At 33.0% G+C, this 19,586-nt stretch overlaps 1 protein-coding gene and 2 long non-coding RNA genes across 3 annotated transcripts in view; 1 reads left to right on the forward strand and 2 right to left on the reverse strand.

Moving 5' to 3' along the window:
- Nucleotides 1-3,842: 3,842 nt before the first annotated feature.
- Nucleotides 3,843-19,586, reverse strand: part of LOC130896875 (uncharacterized) — a 31,997-nt gene continuing 16,253 nt past the window's right edge. Inside the window, exons 6-9 of the mRNA XM_057805239.1 lie at nucleotides 12,986-13,054; nucleotides 10,089-10,234; nucleotides 7,483-7,683; nucleotides 3,843-4,217 (exon numbers count right to left, since the gene is read on the reverse strand). Coding sequence (XP_057661222.1) covers nucleotides 3,909-4,217; nucleotides 7,483-7,683; nucleotides 10,089-10,234; nucleotides 12,986-13,054 — 725 coding nt within the window. The 3' untranslated portion in view covers nucleotides 3,843-3,908. The remainder of the gene's footprint in view (nucleotides 4,218-7,482; nucleotides 7,684-10,088; nucleotides 10,235-12,985; nucleotides 13,055-19,586) is intronic.
- LOC130896769 (uncharacterized) lies at nucleotides 10,313-11,151 on the reverse strand. The gene is made up of 3 exons (XR_009059616.1): nucleotides 10,892-11,151; nucleotides 10,531-10,739; nucleotides 10,313-10,478 (listed from the first exon to the last, which is right to left on the reverse strand). It is a non-coding gene; the product is annotated as an uncharacterized LOC130896769 (long non-coding RNA).
- LOC130896770 (uncharacterized) lies at nucleotides 10,496-11,572 on the forward strand. The gene is made up of 2 exons (XR_009059617.1): nucleotides 10,496-10,538; nucleotides 10,958-11,572. It is a non-coding gene; the product is annotated as an uncharacterized LOC130896770 (long non-coding RNA).

The following is a 19,586-nucleotide window of genomic DNA, read 5'->3' on the forward strand; positions in this document are numbered from 1 at the left end:
AGCTCGACGTTTAAGCGATGCAAAAGTGTTCCGTTTAGGATAACCCTATCACATTCTCAGTATATTACCAGCAAATTGGAATAATCTTTATTAAAAAATCATAAATGGGACATGATGAACACTTTTGCAACGCTTAAACGTCGAGATGTCTTAATTTGTTTGTTTGTTGATGTTTGGTCGCTCCAGATAACCGACGATTAAAAACCATGAAAATTTCAGTTGTTCCAAGTTTCTACAAAAACCGTTAAATTGGGATATATGAATTAACCAACTTAATTGAAAGCGTAGAATTCAATGGTAAAGAGAAAAATAGGGATTGTCATTTGAAAAAATTAAGTTTTCGAAGTTTTTAGATAGCGAAATTCGGCGCCATTTTCTGAACACCCTATATAAATTTTTGTCAAGTTTTTCACAGATTTTGAAAGCTGTAAGAGTTATTTGTCCAAATCCCAAAAATATTAGACCTGACTCACTTAAACTTAGAAATATATTTTTTTTAGTGGAGTGCTGCATGTGTCCTCGAAAATGTGAAATAATTAAAAAATGGTGGTCTTTAGGCATACAATGCCTAGTATAAAGTTGTATTGAAATTTCACGTAGATACCAAAAAATTTGATAAAAACAGAAAACTGAAATTATTTTAGCTGATACGAACATTTTGGAAAACCCATGCAAGGAAAATTTCAGAACACTAGTCGCAGTACTTTCCCATATACATATCGATTCAGCTCTTCGTGAAGGAGCCTGTACATTGTGTCCAAAAGTAAATTTTGTTTGTTAGATCGTCACCTTTATATTCTATAAGCTCCGAATAAATTTCGTTTTCTCTGGGTCATCTGTTATGTTATTATGTTACTTTATTTGCTTTTAATGAAAACTGTTTTTTTTGTTTTTTGTTTTTTGTTTTTTGTTTTTTGTTTTTTGTTTTTTGTTTTTTGTTTTTTGTTTTTTGTTTTTTGTTTTTTGTTTTTTGTTTTTTGTTTTTTGTTTTTTGTTTTTTGTTTTTTGTTTTTTGTTTTTTGTTTTTTGTTTTTTGTTTTTTGTTTTTTGTTTTTTGTTTTTTGTTTTTTGTTTTTTGTTTTTTGTTTTTTGTTTTTTGTTTTTTGTTTTTTGTTTTTTGTTTTTTGTTTTTTGTTTTTTGTTTTTTGTTTTTTGTTTTTTGTTTTTTGTTTTTTATTTTTTGTTTTTTGTTTTTTGTTTTTTGTTTTTTGTTTTTTGTTTTTTGTTTTTTGTTTTTTGTTTTTTGTTTTTTGTTTTTTGTTTTTTGTTTTTTGTTTTTTGTTTTTTGTTTTTTGTTTTTTGTTTTTTGTTTTTTGTTTTTTGTTTTTTGTTTTTTGTTTTTTGTTTTTTGTTTTTTGTTTTTTGTTTTTTGTTTTTTGTTTTTTGTTTTTTGTTTTTTGTTTTTTGTTTTTTGTTTTTTGTTTTTTGTTTTTTGTTTTTTGTTTTTTGTTTTTTGTTTTTTGTTTTTTGTTTTTTGTTTTTTGTTTTTTGTTTTTTGTTTTTTGTTTTTTGTTTTTTGTTTTTTGTTTTTTGTTTTTTGTTTTTTGTTTTTTGTTTTTTGTTTTTTGTTTTTTGTTTTTTGTTTTTTGTTTTTTGTTTTTTGTTTTTTGTTTTTTGTTTTTTGTTTTTTGTTTTTTGTTTTTTGTTTTTTGTTTTTTGTTTTTTGTTTTTTGTTTTTTGTTTTTTGTTTTTTGTTTTTTGTTTTTTGTTTTTTGTTTTTTGTTTTTTGTTTTTTGTTTTTTGTTTTTTGTTTTTTGTTTTTTGTTTTTTGTTTTTTGTTTTTTGTTTTTTGTTTTTTGTTTTTTGTTTTTTGTTTTTTGTTTTTTGTTTTTTGTTTTTTGTTTTTTGTTTTTTGTTTTTTGTTTTTTGTTTTTTGTTTTTTGTTTTTTGTTTTTTGTTTTTTGTTTTTTGTTTTTTGTTTTTTGTTTTTTGTTTTTTGTTTTTTGTTTTTTGTTTTTTGTTTTTTGTTTTTTGTTTTTTGTTTTTTGTTTTTTGTTTTTTGTTTTTTGTTTTTTGTTTTTTGTTTTTTGTTTTTTGTTTTTTGTTTTTTGTTTTTTGTTTTTTGTTTTTTGTTTTTTGTTTTTTGTTTTTTGTTTTTTGTTTTTTGTTTTTTGTTTTTTGTTTTTTGTTTTTTGTTTTTTGTTTTTTGTTTTTTGTTTTTTGTTTTTTGTTTTTTGTTTTTTGTTTTTTGTTTTTTGTTTTTTGTTTTTTGTTTTTTGTTTTTTGTTTTTTGTTTTTTGTTTCTTGTTTTTTGTTTTGAATTAGTGGCCAAATGTCAAATTTCTAAGAAATAATTGAAGAAATACAGCTCATGGCGGTCTCCATGTGCTCTATTTAGACTTTTAAATTGTTACGGATTTTTTTGAAACCAGTTTTTCTGTTAGATGCGGTCAGAAATTATCTATCTAATGGTATCAAAATGTTGATATAGGAAAAAAAGGAGATACGTGGTTTGCGGCTCAAGCCGACGATATTTTAGAATAAAATTTGTCAAATGAAGTCATTTTAATTAAAAATACTACTATAGAATGTCAAAAATACGAAATAAAACATTTTGTTCCATATAAAAATAAATAAGTCAGGCAATATTATTAATCATTACAACAATTTTTATTGGTATTATATATTGTTATCACAATTTCAAGCCAATATGTTGATCCAAAGATTAGATCAAAAAATTCCATTTCAACAGACAAATAAACAAAATTAAATTAGGCAATATGTATGTGCGTATGTGGATAATGGGGTATCATATACCCTGCGACCCAAACGAACTATTGTGTCCCCTTTTCTTGCTGTGATACTTGGGAACCCAGTGTTTACAGCTGATCTGTTAATCCCACTCCCTATAAAAAGTCTAGAATGTGGTATGGCTTTAATTGCCAGAGATCTTCGTCTTCTATTTCATACGCTCCCTGGAGTTTCGTCCTCTGTGCAACAAAAATTTGCACACTGCATTATCTGCTAGGTCTAGCGTCCTCAGATATTCCTCCTCAGCGACAGGTTTCCAGAGTGTTTGGTTAGTAAACTCCTATTCCAGTTGTGTCTGCTATTTTAAATCGTATACCATTTAATGGTATTTCTGTTCATTTCTTGTATGATGTTATGATTCTACTTATTTCTAAAGCTAAACTTGTTCGACGCATCATCCTGAGGCATGTCCCAGGTTTGGTCATTATTTAGGGATGGTTTTTCTTTGGCGATTCCGTCTCTGAACATTTTGTGATGTTTTCTCTGCCAACTTTTCCAGTACTATGTGAAGAGGTGGAAGATTTAGTGCAGCTGTTGGGCATGATTTCATGGCCCCGGATGCACATATGCAAGCCAAGATTTGTACCTTTGAGAGATTGTTAACTAGCTCTAGTACCCTAAACTACTGCCCCATATGTGATGATTGGCCTCACGATTGCCGTGTAAATCCACAGTAGGATTTTTGAGTTACAGCCCTAATTTCTTTCTGCGAAGTTTCTGCACACCATCAGGACTTTTGAGGTTTTAGTGATTATCGCTTTTTCGTGTTTGTTCCAAAGAAGTTTACTATCTAGAGTGGGTCCCAGATATTTTCCCTATGTTTTCCACTCAATTATTTGCCCGTCTAGCTTGATGAACTAAAATTTCTAAGTATATATGAAAAAAAAAAATATTATAAACTATAACTAATTAACAATTTCTGCATTATGCAATTTGAGCTTCTCTTTGTGTACATTGTTTTACGTTGTTGTGTCGAAGCCTGTTTAACTAATACTAGTTGAGGGATTAATTGTCGAGTTACTTAAAAACTCCAGAATTTTCCAGGAAATATTGTATTTATTTAAAAAATATGTGTCAAATCAGGATTCATCTAATGACAAAATAATTCAAAATATCTTTTTTATGAAAATATATTTAATAAAACAGAAATGGATTTATTACAGTTTTCTCACTTGATCAGCTATAACTCTAAATTCTCGTACATTCCTGGCATTAGCTTCTTCGTAACCGGGGGCGGTTGCTTTAACTTTACCGTACCACCTAACGACGTTTTTGTATGAACTAAAATCATAATCCATAATATCGAAACTTGATACTGTAGAAACGAGAGATAGGTCGGCTAAAGTGAGATTATCGCCGGCTGCGAAATCGTTGTTGCCTATAAATGTGTCTAGAAATTCGAAAGCCTTTCCAATCTTTTCATACTTAGCGGGATCGATGCTTGCTCCACGAAATATCACCGGTATCTGAAACAAAATTTCATTTATAAACGTTCATTTTTGATTTGGAAAATTTACAGATATAACAATAGAAATCAGGCAATGTTGCCGTATATATTAAAAAAGGAAGATAGATAAGCAGATGCTCCGAAGAATAGATTCAAATGTATGAACATCGCAAATAGAAGAGAAGAATGGGACATAGATTAATAAATAGTCTTTAATGTTTTATTTTAATAAAAACGAAGATTTTTTTTGTTGGTTGGCTTGAAACTCAACAGACAGGATCGTTTTTCAAGACCATGGGGCCCTTGTTCATTTATAAATAATTAGATAGATAATGAATTGAGCTTAATTAGGCCAATATAAAACGAAAATGGAGAATTAAATTTTTCGATATCTTAGTTCGTTTGCGAGATATCGATACTTGAAGTCACAACCAAAGGTTAGTTCGAGATCCGTTTTACAGAACAGATGGCGTTTAATACTTCGTCTAGAACAAAGATTTTATCGCTTGAAATTCAACAGGCAGGATCGTTTTTTAAGACCTTGGGGCACTAGGCCTAATATAGAGTGGGATCCTTTTCTAAAAAAAAGGTTCTCAGTATGCAAGATTACATGATCTTTCCAAAAAAATATTCGTGCAGCTTTATTGAGTTATGTATTAATTTTCACGTAAAAAAGAAATTTATGCAGTGTTTTTGTATCGAAACAATTTTTCATTCATACATTCAGCCTGATGTTTTAGATTAAATTTGTTTTAATGATATTATAATTAATTCTGCCAAAAAAATCGAAAAATCGATAAAAAATTATAAAATACATGATAAAATACAAAAAAAATCTACTACGATCTCTTCTATTTCACCCTCTTATATAAAGGGTTTTCCAATAAAAGGTGTTATTTTGAACAGCCCGCTATTTCGGTAAATGTCACTTTTGAAGCTGTCATTTTTTGACATTTGACAAGTAGAAACTACGCCATTAATGAAAATTGAACGATACACGCTTCAACAACGCATTGAAATTATTAAAATTAACTATAAAAATGGTGAAAGTTTGGCAGAGACGGTTCGTAAAACTAAAACATTTTTGGGTCGACGTGAAGCACCTTCTCGGACCGCAATACAGAAAATTTGAGCTGTTGGGACAAGTTAGTGATGTGAAGAATAAAACCCGTGCACGTCGCTCAAGAACAACTGAGAATATTGCTGCTGTAGCCCAAAGTGTTGAAGGAAACCCAGGTTTGTCCATTCCTCGTCGTTCTTTAGAATTAGCCATTCCACAAACTTCATTACACCGTATTTTGCATAAAGACTTGGGTCTTAAGGCCTATAAAGTTCAATTAACACAAGAACTCAAGCCGGCCGATCATCAACAACGTCGTGTCTTTGCTGATTGGGTTCTTGAAATGCATGAAAATGATCCGGAATTTCATCGAAAAATCATCTTAACTGATGAGGCCCATTTCCACCTTGGTGGTTACGTCAATAAACAAAATTGTCGAATCTGGGGTTCGGAAAACCCAAGAGTTATTGTTGAAAATCCTCTCCATCCTCAACGTGTGACTGTTTGGTGCGGTTTATGGTCTGGCGGTGTCATTGGACCTTACTTTTTCGAAAATGAGGCTGGAGCAACAGTTACGGTGAATGGATTGCGTTATCGAGAGATGATTAATGATTTTTTATGGCTGGAATTGGATGGTATTGATTTGGACAACGTTTACTTTCAACGAAACCATCGATCTTTTACGGGAAAAATTTCCGGACCGTGTTATCTCTCGAAGAGGTTATCACAATTGGCCACCGAGATCTTGTGATTTAATACCTTGCGCCTTTTTTATTTGGGGCCACGTGAAAGATAAGGTCTACGCCAACAGTCCAGCATCGATTCAAGACTTCAAAGATGGAATTCGTGAGGCTATCGAGGACATAGGGCAGCCGCTTTGCAATTTGGTTACGGAAAATTTGATGAAAAGGATATGGTCCTGTGAGCGCAGTCGTGGCGGCCATTTGGCTGATGTTGTGTTCCATTATTAACGGCATACCTTCCTCTTTATAATGAAATAAACATCCGATCATTTATCTCAAAAAATGGCATTTTTATTTGAATATCAAAATAACACCTCTTATTGGAAAATCCCTTATTATATAAAGAAATTTATTTGCTAAATTATTTTTTTTTCATTATTTGGTCCTTAAAGGGGCCCTTCCAGAGCCTGGTGCTCTAGGCCTGGGTCTCTGAGCCTATGTATAAAGACGGCCATGTTAACATGAGTCTTGTAATTTAACGAACAAAAGGTTTTTTGATTTAATTTTTATATAATCCATTCTAATATTCCAATAATATATGAAAAAGATTGCTGGAGTAAAATGGGCAATTATAGATAAGTTTCATAATACCGTAGTAAATATACATGAATACAAGAATGGTTCAACCTTTTTTAGAAAGAATTTAATACCGTTTATGGAAAACAAATATTTAGAAAAAATTAAATGTGGAAATATGCGAGCTTATCAAGCAAGAAGTACGCTCCAACCACTTTCGGAAGCATCGGTGGGGTTAGGTTAGGTTTTTTCGACATTAAGCATTTTATTTTTTATTTACAACTTATTTTGTGTCGATTTACAAAATGTCATAGCCAAAACCACGGAAATGGTACTCGTGTCCTTTAACCCAATTTATCCAACATTATTTAAATTATCATCCATATCACATTATGCCTTACCATATATTACCTATACAGGGTGTCCCACGACGAGTTAAAACTATCTGTATATGGCAAAATACTTATAGTAAAATCATGAAAATTTCTACGGTAAGGTTTAGGTATAGGAGAGTATAAATGAATTTGCCTTATTTTTTACTTATGTATTAAAATAGAAAAAACCGGGTTGTTCTATTTTTAAAAAAATTAAGAAATTTAATATTTATCAAGTTAAAGTTTGAACACTTTTTATACACACCCTGTATAAAATGAAAAACTTTTCAACATAGATCCAAATACGTCTGACTTTGCTAAAAGCAACCGAACAGAAATCATTTTCATATCTTTAAGGGTATCATCGTAAAAAAATAATTTATAAAAGTCTGCAACGTTCAAATTTTTTACAAAAAAATTAATAATCAAAAAGTATGCATCTTTCGCAAAACGTTTCAAGACAAAAGTATACTAAAATTCTACGTCGATTTCAAAAATGTATTAACATACAGGGTGTTCCATTCAAAATAAGTTACAGTCTATACTATCTAACTATAATTAAACAACGTGTCTACATTAGGACATACTTACGTAATAATCAAAAAAACTTGCGTATAAAGTTCCCATGTCGAAGTATAATCTTTGGTCAACTAGAGCTCTTTTTTGAACATCCTTTGGATAAAGACTATCGTTTTTGGCGTATTTGTCTGCCAGATATGTCATAATAGCTCTACTTTCCCATAAAACGAATCCGTTGTCGTTTAACGTCGGTAGAGTGTGTTGTGGATTCAACTAGATTTTCAAAAATCAACAATATCAATAAAAATTCTAGAAACAAGACTTTCTATAATTATTTATTTTTAAGAAACGTTTGTTTATGGCTAAGATTTAACCTGGAATAAGAGCTGCCACCGATGATATGAATAACATTACACACATTACAAATTGAATTTTTTTGAATTTCATATACGAATAGTTTGTTATATAGAAACAAAATTGTTAAATGTTGATTTCTAATGAGTACTTTTAATACGAGTATGGACTCAGAGGTGTACCTGGCCTCACCTAGAGATAGAAAGAACACAATCTGTACAGTATATATTTCAAGTTTGAAGACGCCACGTTGTTTAGTATTTGTTTGGTAGCCATTAATAGTGAACGTTTTCAATGAATTTGTAAACATGAAAAAAATTGGTCATCGTTATGTGATACAATACATTTATTTGAAAGGCTTTAGCCCAACCATTATAAAAGCTGAACTAGATTCTACTCTGGATCGTCGACTGACAGTGCGCGACCTAGCAGACATAGTACGCATTTCAGAAAGTGCAGTATATCGCATTTAAACTGAAAATTTGACATGACAACGCTGTGCGTAAGATAGTTTCAGCGTTTACTCACAATAGAACAAAAACAGCGTGGTGAAGAAGTGTTTGGCAATGTTTCACAGAAATAAAGCCGTTTCATAACCATGGATGAAACGTGGGTCCATCACTTAACACCCGAAACGAAGGAACAATAAAAAAATGGACTGAAAAGGGAGAACTGGCTCCAAAAGAAGGTTGATTGGAGTGTTCCAAGTCCATCTCTCTGATGACGTCCTAGATAATTTTAAATTAAAGGTGAATACGGGGTCCACGGAAGAAAGTGAAGGCAGCGAGAATTTGTCAGAGGACGATGATGATCTAGATTATTTTCCTCTAGTTCTGATGATGTTTAAATTTTTTGTAATAAATAATTAATTTAATATAATAATATAATATTTAACTAGCTTTTACCCGCGGCTTAGCTCGCATAGAAAAATTGCTAAAAACCTACAAAAATCCATAACTCCACATTGAATGTCCGCGCTTAGCTTCTCTACAACTCAACCGATTTAAGTGTTCAAAAACTCAAAAGAAAGAAGGTGTTTCAGCGAGTGTTCTTAAACCAAAACGAACTCTGTAGCTGTATTGGAACCTGAGAAATACATCTTTGAATGTAGAAAAATTGCCAAAAACCTACAAAAATCCATAACTCCACATTGAATGTCCGCGCCTAGCTTCTCTCCAAATCAACCGATTTAAGTGTTCAAAAACTCAAAAGAAAGAAGGTGTTTCAGCGAGTGTTCTTAAGCCAAAACGAACTCTGTAGCTGTATTAGAACCTGAGAAATAGATCTTTGAATGTAGAAAAATTGCCAAAAACCTACAAAAATCCATAACTCCACATTGAATGTCCGCGCCTAGCTTCTCTCCAAATCAACCGATTTAAGTGTTCAAAAACTCAAAAGAAAGAAGGTGTTTCAGCGAGTGTTCTTAAGCCAAAACGAACTCTGTAGCTGTATTAGAACCTGAGAAATAGATCTTTGAATGTAGAAAAATTGCCAAAAACCTACAAAAATCCATAACTCCACATTGAATGTCCGCGCCTAGTACCCCTCCAACTCAACCGATTTAAGTGTTCAAAAACTCAAAAGAAAGAGGGTGTTTCAGCGAGTGTTCTTAAACCAAAACGAAGTCTCTAGCTTGAATAGAACCTGAGATATTGAGGATAGAACGTGTGTATGTGAAAAACTCCCATAAGTAATGTACAGGGGGAAATCGCATTTGATTATAACTTGAGAATGGTGAAAATTAGATGAAATCCGATGGTTGATGGCTGATCTGTGCATCAATACCTTTCATTGAAAAAAAAAAATTTAGCAAATCGGTTGGGTAGAACGCCTGAACGGACTCGGAATGGAAATCATCAATTTTTTTAATATATAAGATATTATTGAAAAAGTACGACAAATATAAAACTGATTAATTTGAAATTTAAGTTGTTTTAATCATAAGTACTAGAGACACCCATAAATATCTTTTTTTACTAGATGTGTTGTTTAAATTTCCCTCTATGGGCTGTTTAATCTACGATAAAAGCGTGGAAAAGCGTGAAATATTTCAATTTTCTATAGCTACTATGATACAAATACAATTTTGACATAGATATAATTCCTATTAACTAATTTATTGCTCATTTTAATTATGTGAAACAAAAGTATATGTTATCTAAAAATTCATATTTTCCGAATAAAAACAAATTTGTTTGGTACGATAGTTTTTGGTGGACAAAAATACAATGAAGGTATAAGGACACGTCCTAAAATAGGAAATTTTTATGTTGAAAACTTTACCAAAAAAATATCACTTTCGAATCGTGTTGTGTATATTTTACCTTTACAAATTCTGGTGTAAGTTGTTCCCCTTTCATCACATTAACACGTTTTAGATTGAGTTCAACTCCTACAGCTCTAGCTGCTAACAAAACGTTTCTTGAAGGAGCAGCTCCAGGAATATAGTATAAATCGATAGTCATAGTAACTGAAAATTAAATAGATATCAAATTCAATAATTTAGAAAACCATATTGGAACAGTTTGAAATAGAGTGTAACTTGCCATTCGAATACTCATTTGTTCACGTATTGTGGCTCAGTAGTCACTTCTTTTTTTATTTTAACATTCGAGATTTTAAAGAAATTAATTTGTTATCGACCTCCCACTCCATTCGAGGAATTCAATAAAATCTCGATATGTATTCTAAATCGTCCTCTATCTGTCTATATTCTACAATATATAATGTAATAATATTCAGTGAAACTTTTGGTGATATTATTACCTTCGATGGTAAGTTCTTACAAGCTTTTATTTAGTTTCACCTGACCGTTGTCTGTAACCAAATCTTGCAAGTTAAATTCGATCCCCTTTCCTGTGCTAAAATTTGGTATTTATGTATGAATCGGATGACAATGATCTAGATTTGATCTGATGATGGAGCTGGCAGGTGGCCATAGGAACATCGTAGTTAAGCGACGCAACCCCATCGAGCTATATTTCAAGCAAATTTGTATAATAGTTTCCGTGTAAATTCGAATTTTCTATTTATTTACGGAACACGAATATATTTTTAAAAAATATAAATTCAGTTTTTTCATATGTTAGAGCATAAGCTACTTTTTTTTCAAATCTGTTCTACCTACTTGTTCTTTCTTTAGTAATTTGCATCTGTGTTCCCGTTTCCTTTATCATTTTATTTTTCTCCGCAGTTCTACAGCTGCCAGGTTGGGAGATCAACTACACCCAAAGGATTCAACCGGTGCACGATAACAAACGAAAAAATATCTGGGAATCAAGTTGAGAACTGTAACAAATCCTGGATTTCCATAGATAAGTCCCTATCTTTAATATATAGACAAGTCTGAGTTGTTTTTAATTTATAGCTGTGTTTTATTCGTTGTGCTCTTTTGGATACGCAGTCGATACGAATTTATTATTAATTGTTGCTTAAACTTTCTTTTTCACAGCAATAAATATCAATTTGGATAATCATGTTTTAGTTTGTATTATTTCAATTCTTAAGGTGTTTTCTGCTTTTCCGCCCTTTTTATTAATTTTTAACGTCGTTCGTTAAAAGGCTGGTGACCCCCATCTGAGTACCAATTATTTATATACTTTAACTGAGACCGAATACCACATCCTGAAAAAGAGTTTCCAGCTGGGGAACCATCGAAATATTCTGAGAATTGATATGATAGATATAGAGAGAAATATTGAAAAAAACGGTTGTAATGTGTAAAAACATAATAAATAAATCAGTCAGAGTTTTCACTATTATTTAATAAAGTAGAGGTACACCACAGTTAAATTGTTTACAAGTAGTCCTCGTACATTATACTATTAGACAATTCCATTCGTGTGATTCCCATTTTTCTTGCGGCCATCATGGTTTTTTAATTATGAAATATCTCAATGAAAATGGGTAAAATTTGAAAAATTAACTTTGACCCAAACAAAAAAACAAAATTAAAATTGTTATGAAATACAAGGTGTCACAAAAAAAGTTTATATTGCTTATTGCGCGAACGCAGCTTTTCGGAGGGAAGCAGAAGATATTTCAATCGATATCCTGGCTCTTGGGAATTTGTCGCTATAAAGCTTTCCTCTGGAACGGATTGTATGTTGTGCGTGCATGAGTTTTATAAAAACGGTAATTCGGTGACTGTAACGCTATGTTCATCACTTAAATGATGCATCAGGTGCTCGACTGATTAGACAATGGGTCGAGACGTTTGAAGAGAACGGGTCAGCACTGGATAAACCGAAATCTAGGTGTCTAAGGTCTTCTAGAAGTCGGAAACATAGACGGTGTTACTCTTTTTGTTCGTGACAAGCCTATTGCTTTAAACGTGGATTAAGTATCAATATTTCGCATTTTACACAAAGGTTTGAGGCAGCACTTTTACAAAATTCAGTTGATGTAAGAATTGAAGTCTCAGGATGGTGCTCAGAGGTTTGACTCCGTGAACCAGATGATTGAGCGCTTTCCAACGTTTATCAACATCTTGTTTGCAGATGAAGCTCAATTTCATCTCAATCGGTACGTCAACAAGCAAAATTAACGCTACTGGAGTGCAACCAATCCAAAACACAAACATTAGAAGCCCTGCATTCGTCTGAAGTGACCGTATGAGCTGCGGTCTCAGTGTGAGGAATTATAGACTTATTTTTTTGATTATGAAAGGGGACGCACAAATACAGTGAATTAACAGCGTTATGTGGAGATGTTAGACAACTTCTTCGTGCTTGAACCGCAAAACTTTAATGTTTATAACCAAAGAACATTGTTCCAGTAGGACAGAGCACACGTTCAACAGATCACTGTCACGAATGAAATTTTATTGGTAAATTGGCCTCCCGATTTAACACCTATGGACTTTTCCCTGCAGAGTTATGTCATATCTAAAGTTAACGTTAATAGTCCGACTTCTCTGGTACAATCAAAAGAAAATATCCGCCACGAAATGGCAGCCATCATGCTACAAGCCGAGCCGTCATAGACAATTTTAGAGCTGGACGAATTGAATGCCGTTTGCGCAACGGTTTGCATTTGGACGATGCTATTTTTAAGAAAAAAATTCCCAAGCAATGTATTTTAATATTTAACAAACATGTTTTCAATACTTAAACTTACTTTTTTTAAAATTGTTTTTTTAAATGTGAACTTTCTTTTGAAGCACCTTGCATGAATGCACCTTAATTTTTAAGATTTATATATCTTAGATTTAACAACTTACTGATTGGTTTTGATATAATTGCCGAATAAATTGCACACAGGTACAAAAAAGTGGCGGCAGGAGCTGCAACTAGTTTATACGACAAAAAAATTTAGTCATAGTGCACGAAAGGTCATTTTCGTATTCAAGACATAGTCGCGCGAAAATGTTGATAAACATACAATTGAAAAATAATAAATTAGTGGTTTGAAATTTGCAGCTATATTCAAATATATAACTATTAACCGAACAGGAATGTGGTAATCGACAATTAAAATTGTCAAAATTATTTTTGTCGCCTAGTTAGTGCAATTGTCCTTTTCACCCTTGAGATTCAAATGCCATTCAGTTAACAGTCTTCCATTCCAAGTTAAACACTTAAAATTCTATTTTGATAAGAAAGGTTCAATTGAAATATAATTTCCTGAGTACTTCACATTTGAGCATCCCCAGAGTATGCTTGGGAGCGAAGCTCCAAATGTGCGAGCAATATTCCAAATTTGAACGAATCTGGTCCTTGTAGGAGATTAGAAACTGCTGCGGAAGATAAAGCTGTTTGGCATTGAAAAGAGCTCCAAGTTTTTGTGAAGTTGTCTTGGCTGAATCGGTGACTATGCCAGGTCAGATCGATATTGATCGTGGTGATCTGTTACTGCCTACGGATTTGGGTATTAGCCGAATTTATTGGGACGGTTGGTTTGAACGATGACGCCTGTGTGCTATCGTCGGCGAAACTATAGATTAGGTGTGCAGTTTTGTCGAGTAGATCGTTGATATACTGGAGAAAGAGCGTAGGTATCGAGATACATCCTTGGGGAACACCAGCGTTGACCACAAACCTTTCTGAGGTTTGTTCATCTATAGCGATCCGGATGGATCGGTCTTTGAGAAAGCTACTAAGCCAGTAATATCATTGTGACAATTTTCATTTTTATAAAAAAAGGAAATATCAGCCTAAGTATGATTAATTATTATAACTGAAGGGCTATTTGGGATTGAATCGTCAGCTTTTTCGTTACTTGCCTTAAAACAATAAATTGTGGGGCATTCCCAGATGGGTGTTAAGTGCTACACCATTCTTCCAATATCAAGAAGTTTGTACTAACTCTATATTCAGAAGTTATAAACTTAAATTAACATTCGAAAGTACAGAAAGTACAGAATGAGTACAAAGGACAGCAATTGCTTGGACTTTTTTATGAATTAAAGTACATAACTAGGCAACGGACTCTTTTAAGTACTATATTAAAATGAAAAGCGATGAATGTAGCACACGATAATGAAATGAGAAAAAAAGGGAAGAATTCATTTTCTATAGGGTCATGGGAATACACAGAGCATGAACCAAAAATAAAAATCAAGAAGGTACAATATTATTGTCAATTGAAAATTATCAGTTGATATATAGGAATAAAAGAAAAGGGAATAAAAGAAAAATGCGAAGGAATGCGATGAGTTGAACAATAAATAAGGGAAAAAAACAAGAATCCAAGAAGCAAATGGAAAAACTGAAAGAAAGAAGATATCAAAGAACTTCAGAGAGGAATGGTGATTGACGAGAATTGCTAGATAAAGATATGAAGATCGAACAACATGTTAAAAATAAAATGAAAACTCCAATCTAATAAATGTGTATATAAAAGTGAAAACAGAGATAAAATCAGCACACAAACTGCAAAAATCTACTTGTCTAGTAAATATTAAAAGTATCCAAGACAACTTAATTACAGTATATATCAACTAAAACAGGGATTGGAAGAAAATATATAGTTTGAGTGCTTTGAAATTAAAATAACCAAAATAATAAATAACTAGCTTTTACCCGCGGCTTCGCTCGCATCGAATCCAATAAATAAGAATCAGAAATCATTATAATAGATAAGAACGAACTCTGTAGCTATATTAGAACCTCAGAAATAGATCCTTGAATGCAGAAAAATTGCCAAAAACCTACAAAAATCCATAACTCCACATTGAATGTCCACGCCTAGCTTCTCTCCAACTCAACCGATTCAAGTGTTCAAAAACTCAAAAGAAAGAAGGTGTTTGAGCGAGTGCTCTTAAGCCAAAACGAACTCTGTAGCTGTATTGGAACCTGAGAAATAGATCTTTGAATGTAGAAAAATTGCCAAAAACCTACAAAAATCCATAACTCCACATTGAATGTCCGCGCCTAGCTTCTCTCCAAATCAACCGATTTAAGTGTTCAAAAACTCAAAAGAAAGAAGGTGTTTCAGCGAGTGTTCTTAAGCCAAAACGAACTCTGTAGCTGTATTAGAACCTAAGAAATAGATCTTTGAATGTAGAAAAATTGCCAAAAACCTACAAAAATCCATAACTCCACATTGAATGTCCGCGCCTAGCTTCTCTCCAACTCAACCGATTCAAGTGTTCAAAAACTCAAAAGAAAGAAGGTATTTCAGCAAGTGTTCTTAACCAAAACGAACTCTGTAGCTGTATTAGAACCTGAGAAATAGATCTTTGAATGTAGAAAAATTGCCAAAAACCTACAAAAATCCATAACTCCACATTGAATGTCCGCGCCTAGCTTCTCTCCAACTCAACCGATTCAAGTGTTCAAAAACTCAAAAGAAAGAAGGTATTTCAGCAAGTGTTCTTAACCAAAACGAACTCTGTAGCTGTATTAGAACCTGAGAAATAGATCTTTGAATGTAGAAAAATTGCCAAAAACCTACAAAAATCCATAACTCCACATTGAATGTCCGCGCCTAGTACCCCTCCAACTCAACCGATTTAAGTGTTCAAAAACTCAAAAGAAAGAAGGTGTTTCAGCGAGTGTTCTTAAACCAAAACGAATTAAGTAGCTATATTAGAACCTGAGGTATAGATCTTTGAATGTAGAAAAGTTGCCAAAAACCTACAAAAATCCATAACTCCACATTGAATGTCCGCGCCTAGTACCCCTCCAACTCAACCGATTTAAGTGTTCAAAAACTCAAAAGAAAGAGGGTGTTTCAGCGAATGTTCTTAAACCAAAACGAAGTCTCTAGCTTGAATAGAACCTGAGATATTGAGGATAGAACGTGTGTATGTGAAAAACTCCCATAAGTAATGTACAGGGGGAAATCGCATTTGATTATAACTTGAGAATGGTGAAAATTAGATGAAATCCGATGGTTGATGGCTGATCTGTGCATCAATACCTTTCATTGAAAAAAAAAAATTAAGCAAATCGGTTGGGTAGAACGCCTGAACGAACTCGGAATGGAAATCATCAATTTTTTTAATGTATAAGATAAAAACAGTGAAAAAAAAATTAAGTAGATAGGAAATAATGGGAACAATGGGTGTGCAAGAAGAAAAAAGAAGAATTGAAGAGACTTGGGGTTTTTATCAACTTTTAAGAAAGGCTAATTACTTTAACTTTTAATCATGACAACTATAATCAATAAAGTTGGACAGTTCGAATATTGTATCATACAAATTCTCAAAAAAAATTATATAAGGAAAAAACAATGTAACTATTTGAAATTTCGTAATTAACTTAGCAACAATTTATTCTAATTCATTTACATAAGTTGAAGGTCAGCTATTGTAAGTTTGGATTAAAATATAAGGCAACATAATCATCAATCATCAAATTCATTTGTGTAAATGATCTTTGTACATACGTAAATTAAATGCGAAGACATTATTGAACTGCTTTTGAATTTTTCATATCCCATCTACTAAAATTATCAATTTATCAGTTAAAAATTTTTATTGTAATTAAATTAAAAATGATCAGTTATAACCAATTATAAGGGGTTTTCCAATAAGAGGTGTTATTTGATATTCAAAGAAAAATGCCATTTTTTGAGATAAATGATCGGATGTTTATTTCATTATAAAGAGGAAGGTATGCCGTTAATAATGGAACACAACATCAGCCAAATGGCCGCCACGACTGCGCTCACAGGACCATATCCTTTTCATCAAATTTTCCGTAACCAAATTGCAAAGCGGCTGCCCTATGTCCTCGATAGCCTCACGAATTCCATCTTTGAAGTCTTGAATCGATGCTGGACTGTTGGCGTAGACCTTATCTTTCACGTGGCCCCAAAAAAAAAGGCGCAAGGTGTTAAATCACAAGATCTCGGTGGCCAATTGTGATCACCTCTTCGAGAGATAACACGGTCTGGAAATTTTTCCCGTGTAAAATCGATGGTTTCGTTGCTTGTGTGGCACGTAGCGCCGTCTTGTTGAAAATAAATGTTGTCCAAATCAATACCATCCAATTCCGGCCATAAAAAATCATTAATCATCTCTCGATAACGCAATCCATTCACCGTAACTGTTGCTCCAGCCTCATTTTCGAAAAAGTAAGGTCCAATGACACCGCCAGACCATAAACCGCACCAAACAGTCACACGTTGAGGATGGAGAGGATTTTCAACAATAACTCTTGGGTTTTCCGAACCCCAGATTCGACAATTTTGTTTATTGACGTAACCACCAAGGTGGAAATGGGCCTCATCAGTTAAGATGATTTTTCGATGAAATTCCGGATCATTTTCATGCATTTCAAGAACCCAATCAGCAAAGACACGACGTTGTTGATGATCGGCCGGGCTTGAGTTCTTGTGTTAACTGAACTTTATAGGCATTAAGACCCCAGTCTTTATGCAAAATACGGTGTAATGAAGTTTGTGGAATGGCTAATTCTAAAGAACGACGAGGAATGGACAAACCTGGGTTTCCTTCAACACTTTGGGCTACAGCAGCAATATTCTCAGTTGTTCTTAAGCGACGTGCACGGGTTTTATTCTTCACATCACTAACTTGTCCCAACAGCTCAAATTTTCTGTATTGCGGTCCGAGAAGGTGCTTCACGTCGACCCAAAAATGTTTTAGTTTTACGAACCGTCTCTGCCAAACTTTCACCATTTTTATAGTTAATTTTAATAATTTCAATGCGTTGTTGAAGCGTGTATCGTTCAATTTTCATTAATGGCGTAGTTTCTACTTGTCAAATGTCAATGACAGCTTCAAAAGTGACATTTACCGAAATAGCGGGCTGTTCAAAATAACACCTCTTATTGGAAAACCCTTTATTTATCAAATAATATAGTACCTGGGATATTTTGAAAAGTCGTTTCCAAGGATTTTGATGGCTATTTTACAATAAAAAACAATTACCGCCATCGTTTATTCCATATTTCGAATTACCCCGTTGAAACTATCATTTCTAGACTGATGTCGGAGTGTTTGAGGTTATGTATCAACAAGAAATAGTCCCACAATAGTATAAAGTAGTTTTGTTTTGGAAATGTGATAAAGGACTGTAACGTTATCATCATTACATCATTTCCCAAGAATATACATTAATCTTCACAACCATGACGATACGGTATCTGGACTTTGTTCAATACCACGTGACTAATAGCTATAACTTCATCATTATCATATCATTTCTCAAGAATATAGCTGAATAAATCTTCACAGTCTGGCGTGTTATAAACAAATTTTTATGAATCTCACTTTTATTATGAATATACTATTTATTGAAACGAGTACTATGCTGATTTCATAAAGAGAAATGAATATTCTGCTGAAAAACCCTTGAATATTCTGACAATACGCCAACGTAAATAAAAGAGGAAGGACAAAGTATGGAGACTCTGCAGCATCAACTATGACCGTAAAATTTTGGACAGCTGGATTCAAACGTGGCCGTATCAGATTGACGACGAGATGTTCAATATTGCAACAAGTAGCGTTATCATCGAAAAAGTTCACCAAATGGTACTGGACGACCATCGAACTGAGATTAGAGAAACTGACAGAATACATGTATGCGTAAACTATCCGATCGTTGCGTTTCCCGTTTGCTAACTTTATCAAAATTTGACGCACAGGCAAAGACCATTTAATCGGTCGGAAAAGTATATTACGCATCATTGCTTTATAAAGTAAAGGGAGAAATTGCAGTGACCGCATTTGAAAAAAAAGACAGTACATTTCCATTAGGACAACGGAGCTTCTCACACTTCGGAGATCGCTACTAAATATGGCCACCAACGACTTATTTTTCTTGTCCTAACCTCAAAGTTTTACTTGCAGGAGAAAAAGAGAGAGAGAGAGAGAAAGACTTTATACTTCCTCAATCGATAAATAAGAAACCTAAACTTTTGTATAAAATAAACTCAAAACAAACAGAAGAAATCATTTTTCTATTAAAGTAAATAAAAAAAATGAATGAAATTTTATTATTATTTTCGATTAATTACATATGATGTTGCTTACTTACAGAAACAGAGTTTGCTTGAAATACTGGCTATTTATAAGGTTTCAATTTGATATTGACAGACACACACGGCTATGATATGATCTGTTAATCGATTTAAAACTTTCTGATTCACTATATTTTTTTTGTTTTATTTTGTGGTGCATAAATAAAAAAAGATGACGGTTTCTCGACGTGTGGGCACGCGACGTATAATTGTTCATGCGCGAAACAGGGAAACTCCAAGTTGGTTCCGCAGACTTCCAACGACTTGCCTTGCGATTTATTTATGGTCATCGCAAAGCCAGACGTACCGGAAATTGTAAACGTTTAAAATCGTATGGTAAATACGTTGGAATCATCGGTATAATTCTGACATAACATTACGACTACTTT

The sequence above is a fragment of the Diorhabda carinulata genome, chromosome 7 (assembly GCF_026250575.1).
Source record: "Diorhabda carinulata isolate Delta chromosome 7, icDioCari1.1, whole genome shotgun sequence".
Lineage (NCBI taxonomy): Eukaryota > Metazoa > Arthropoda > Insecta > Coleoptera > Chrysomelidae > Diorhabda > Diorhabda carinulata.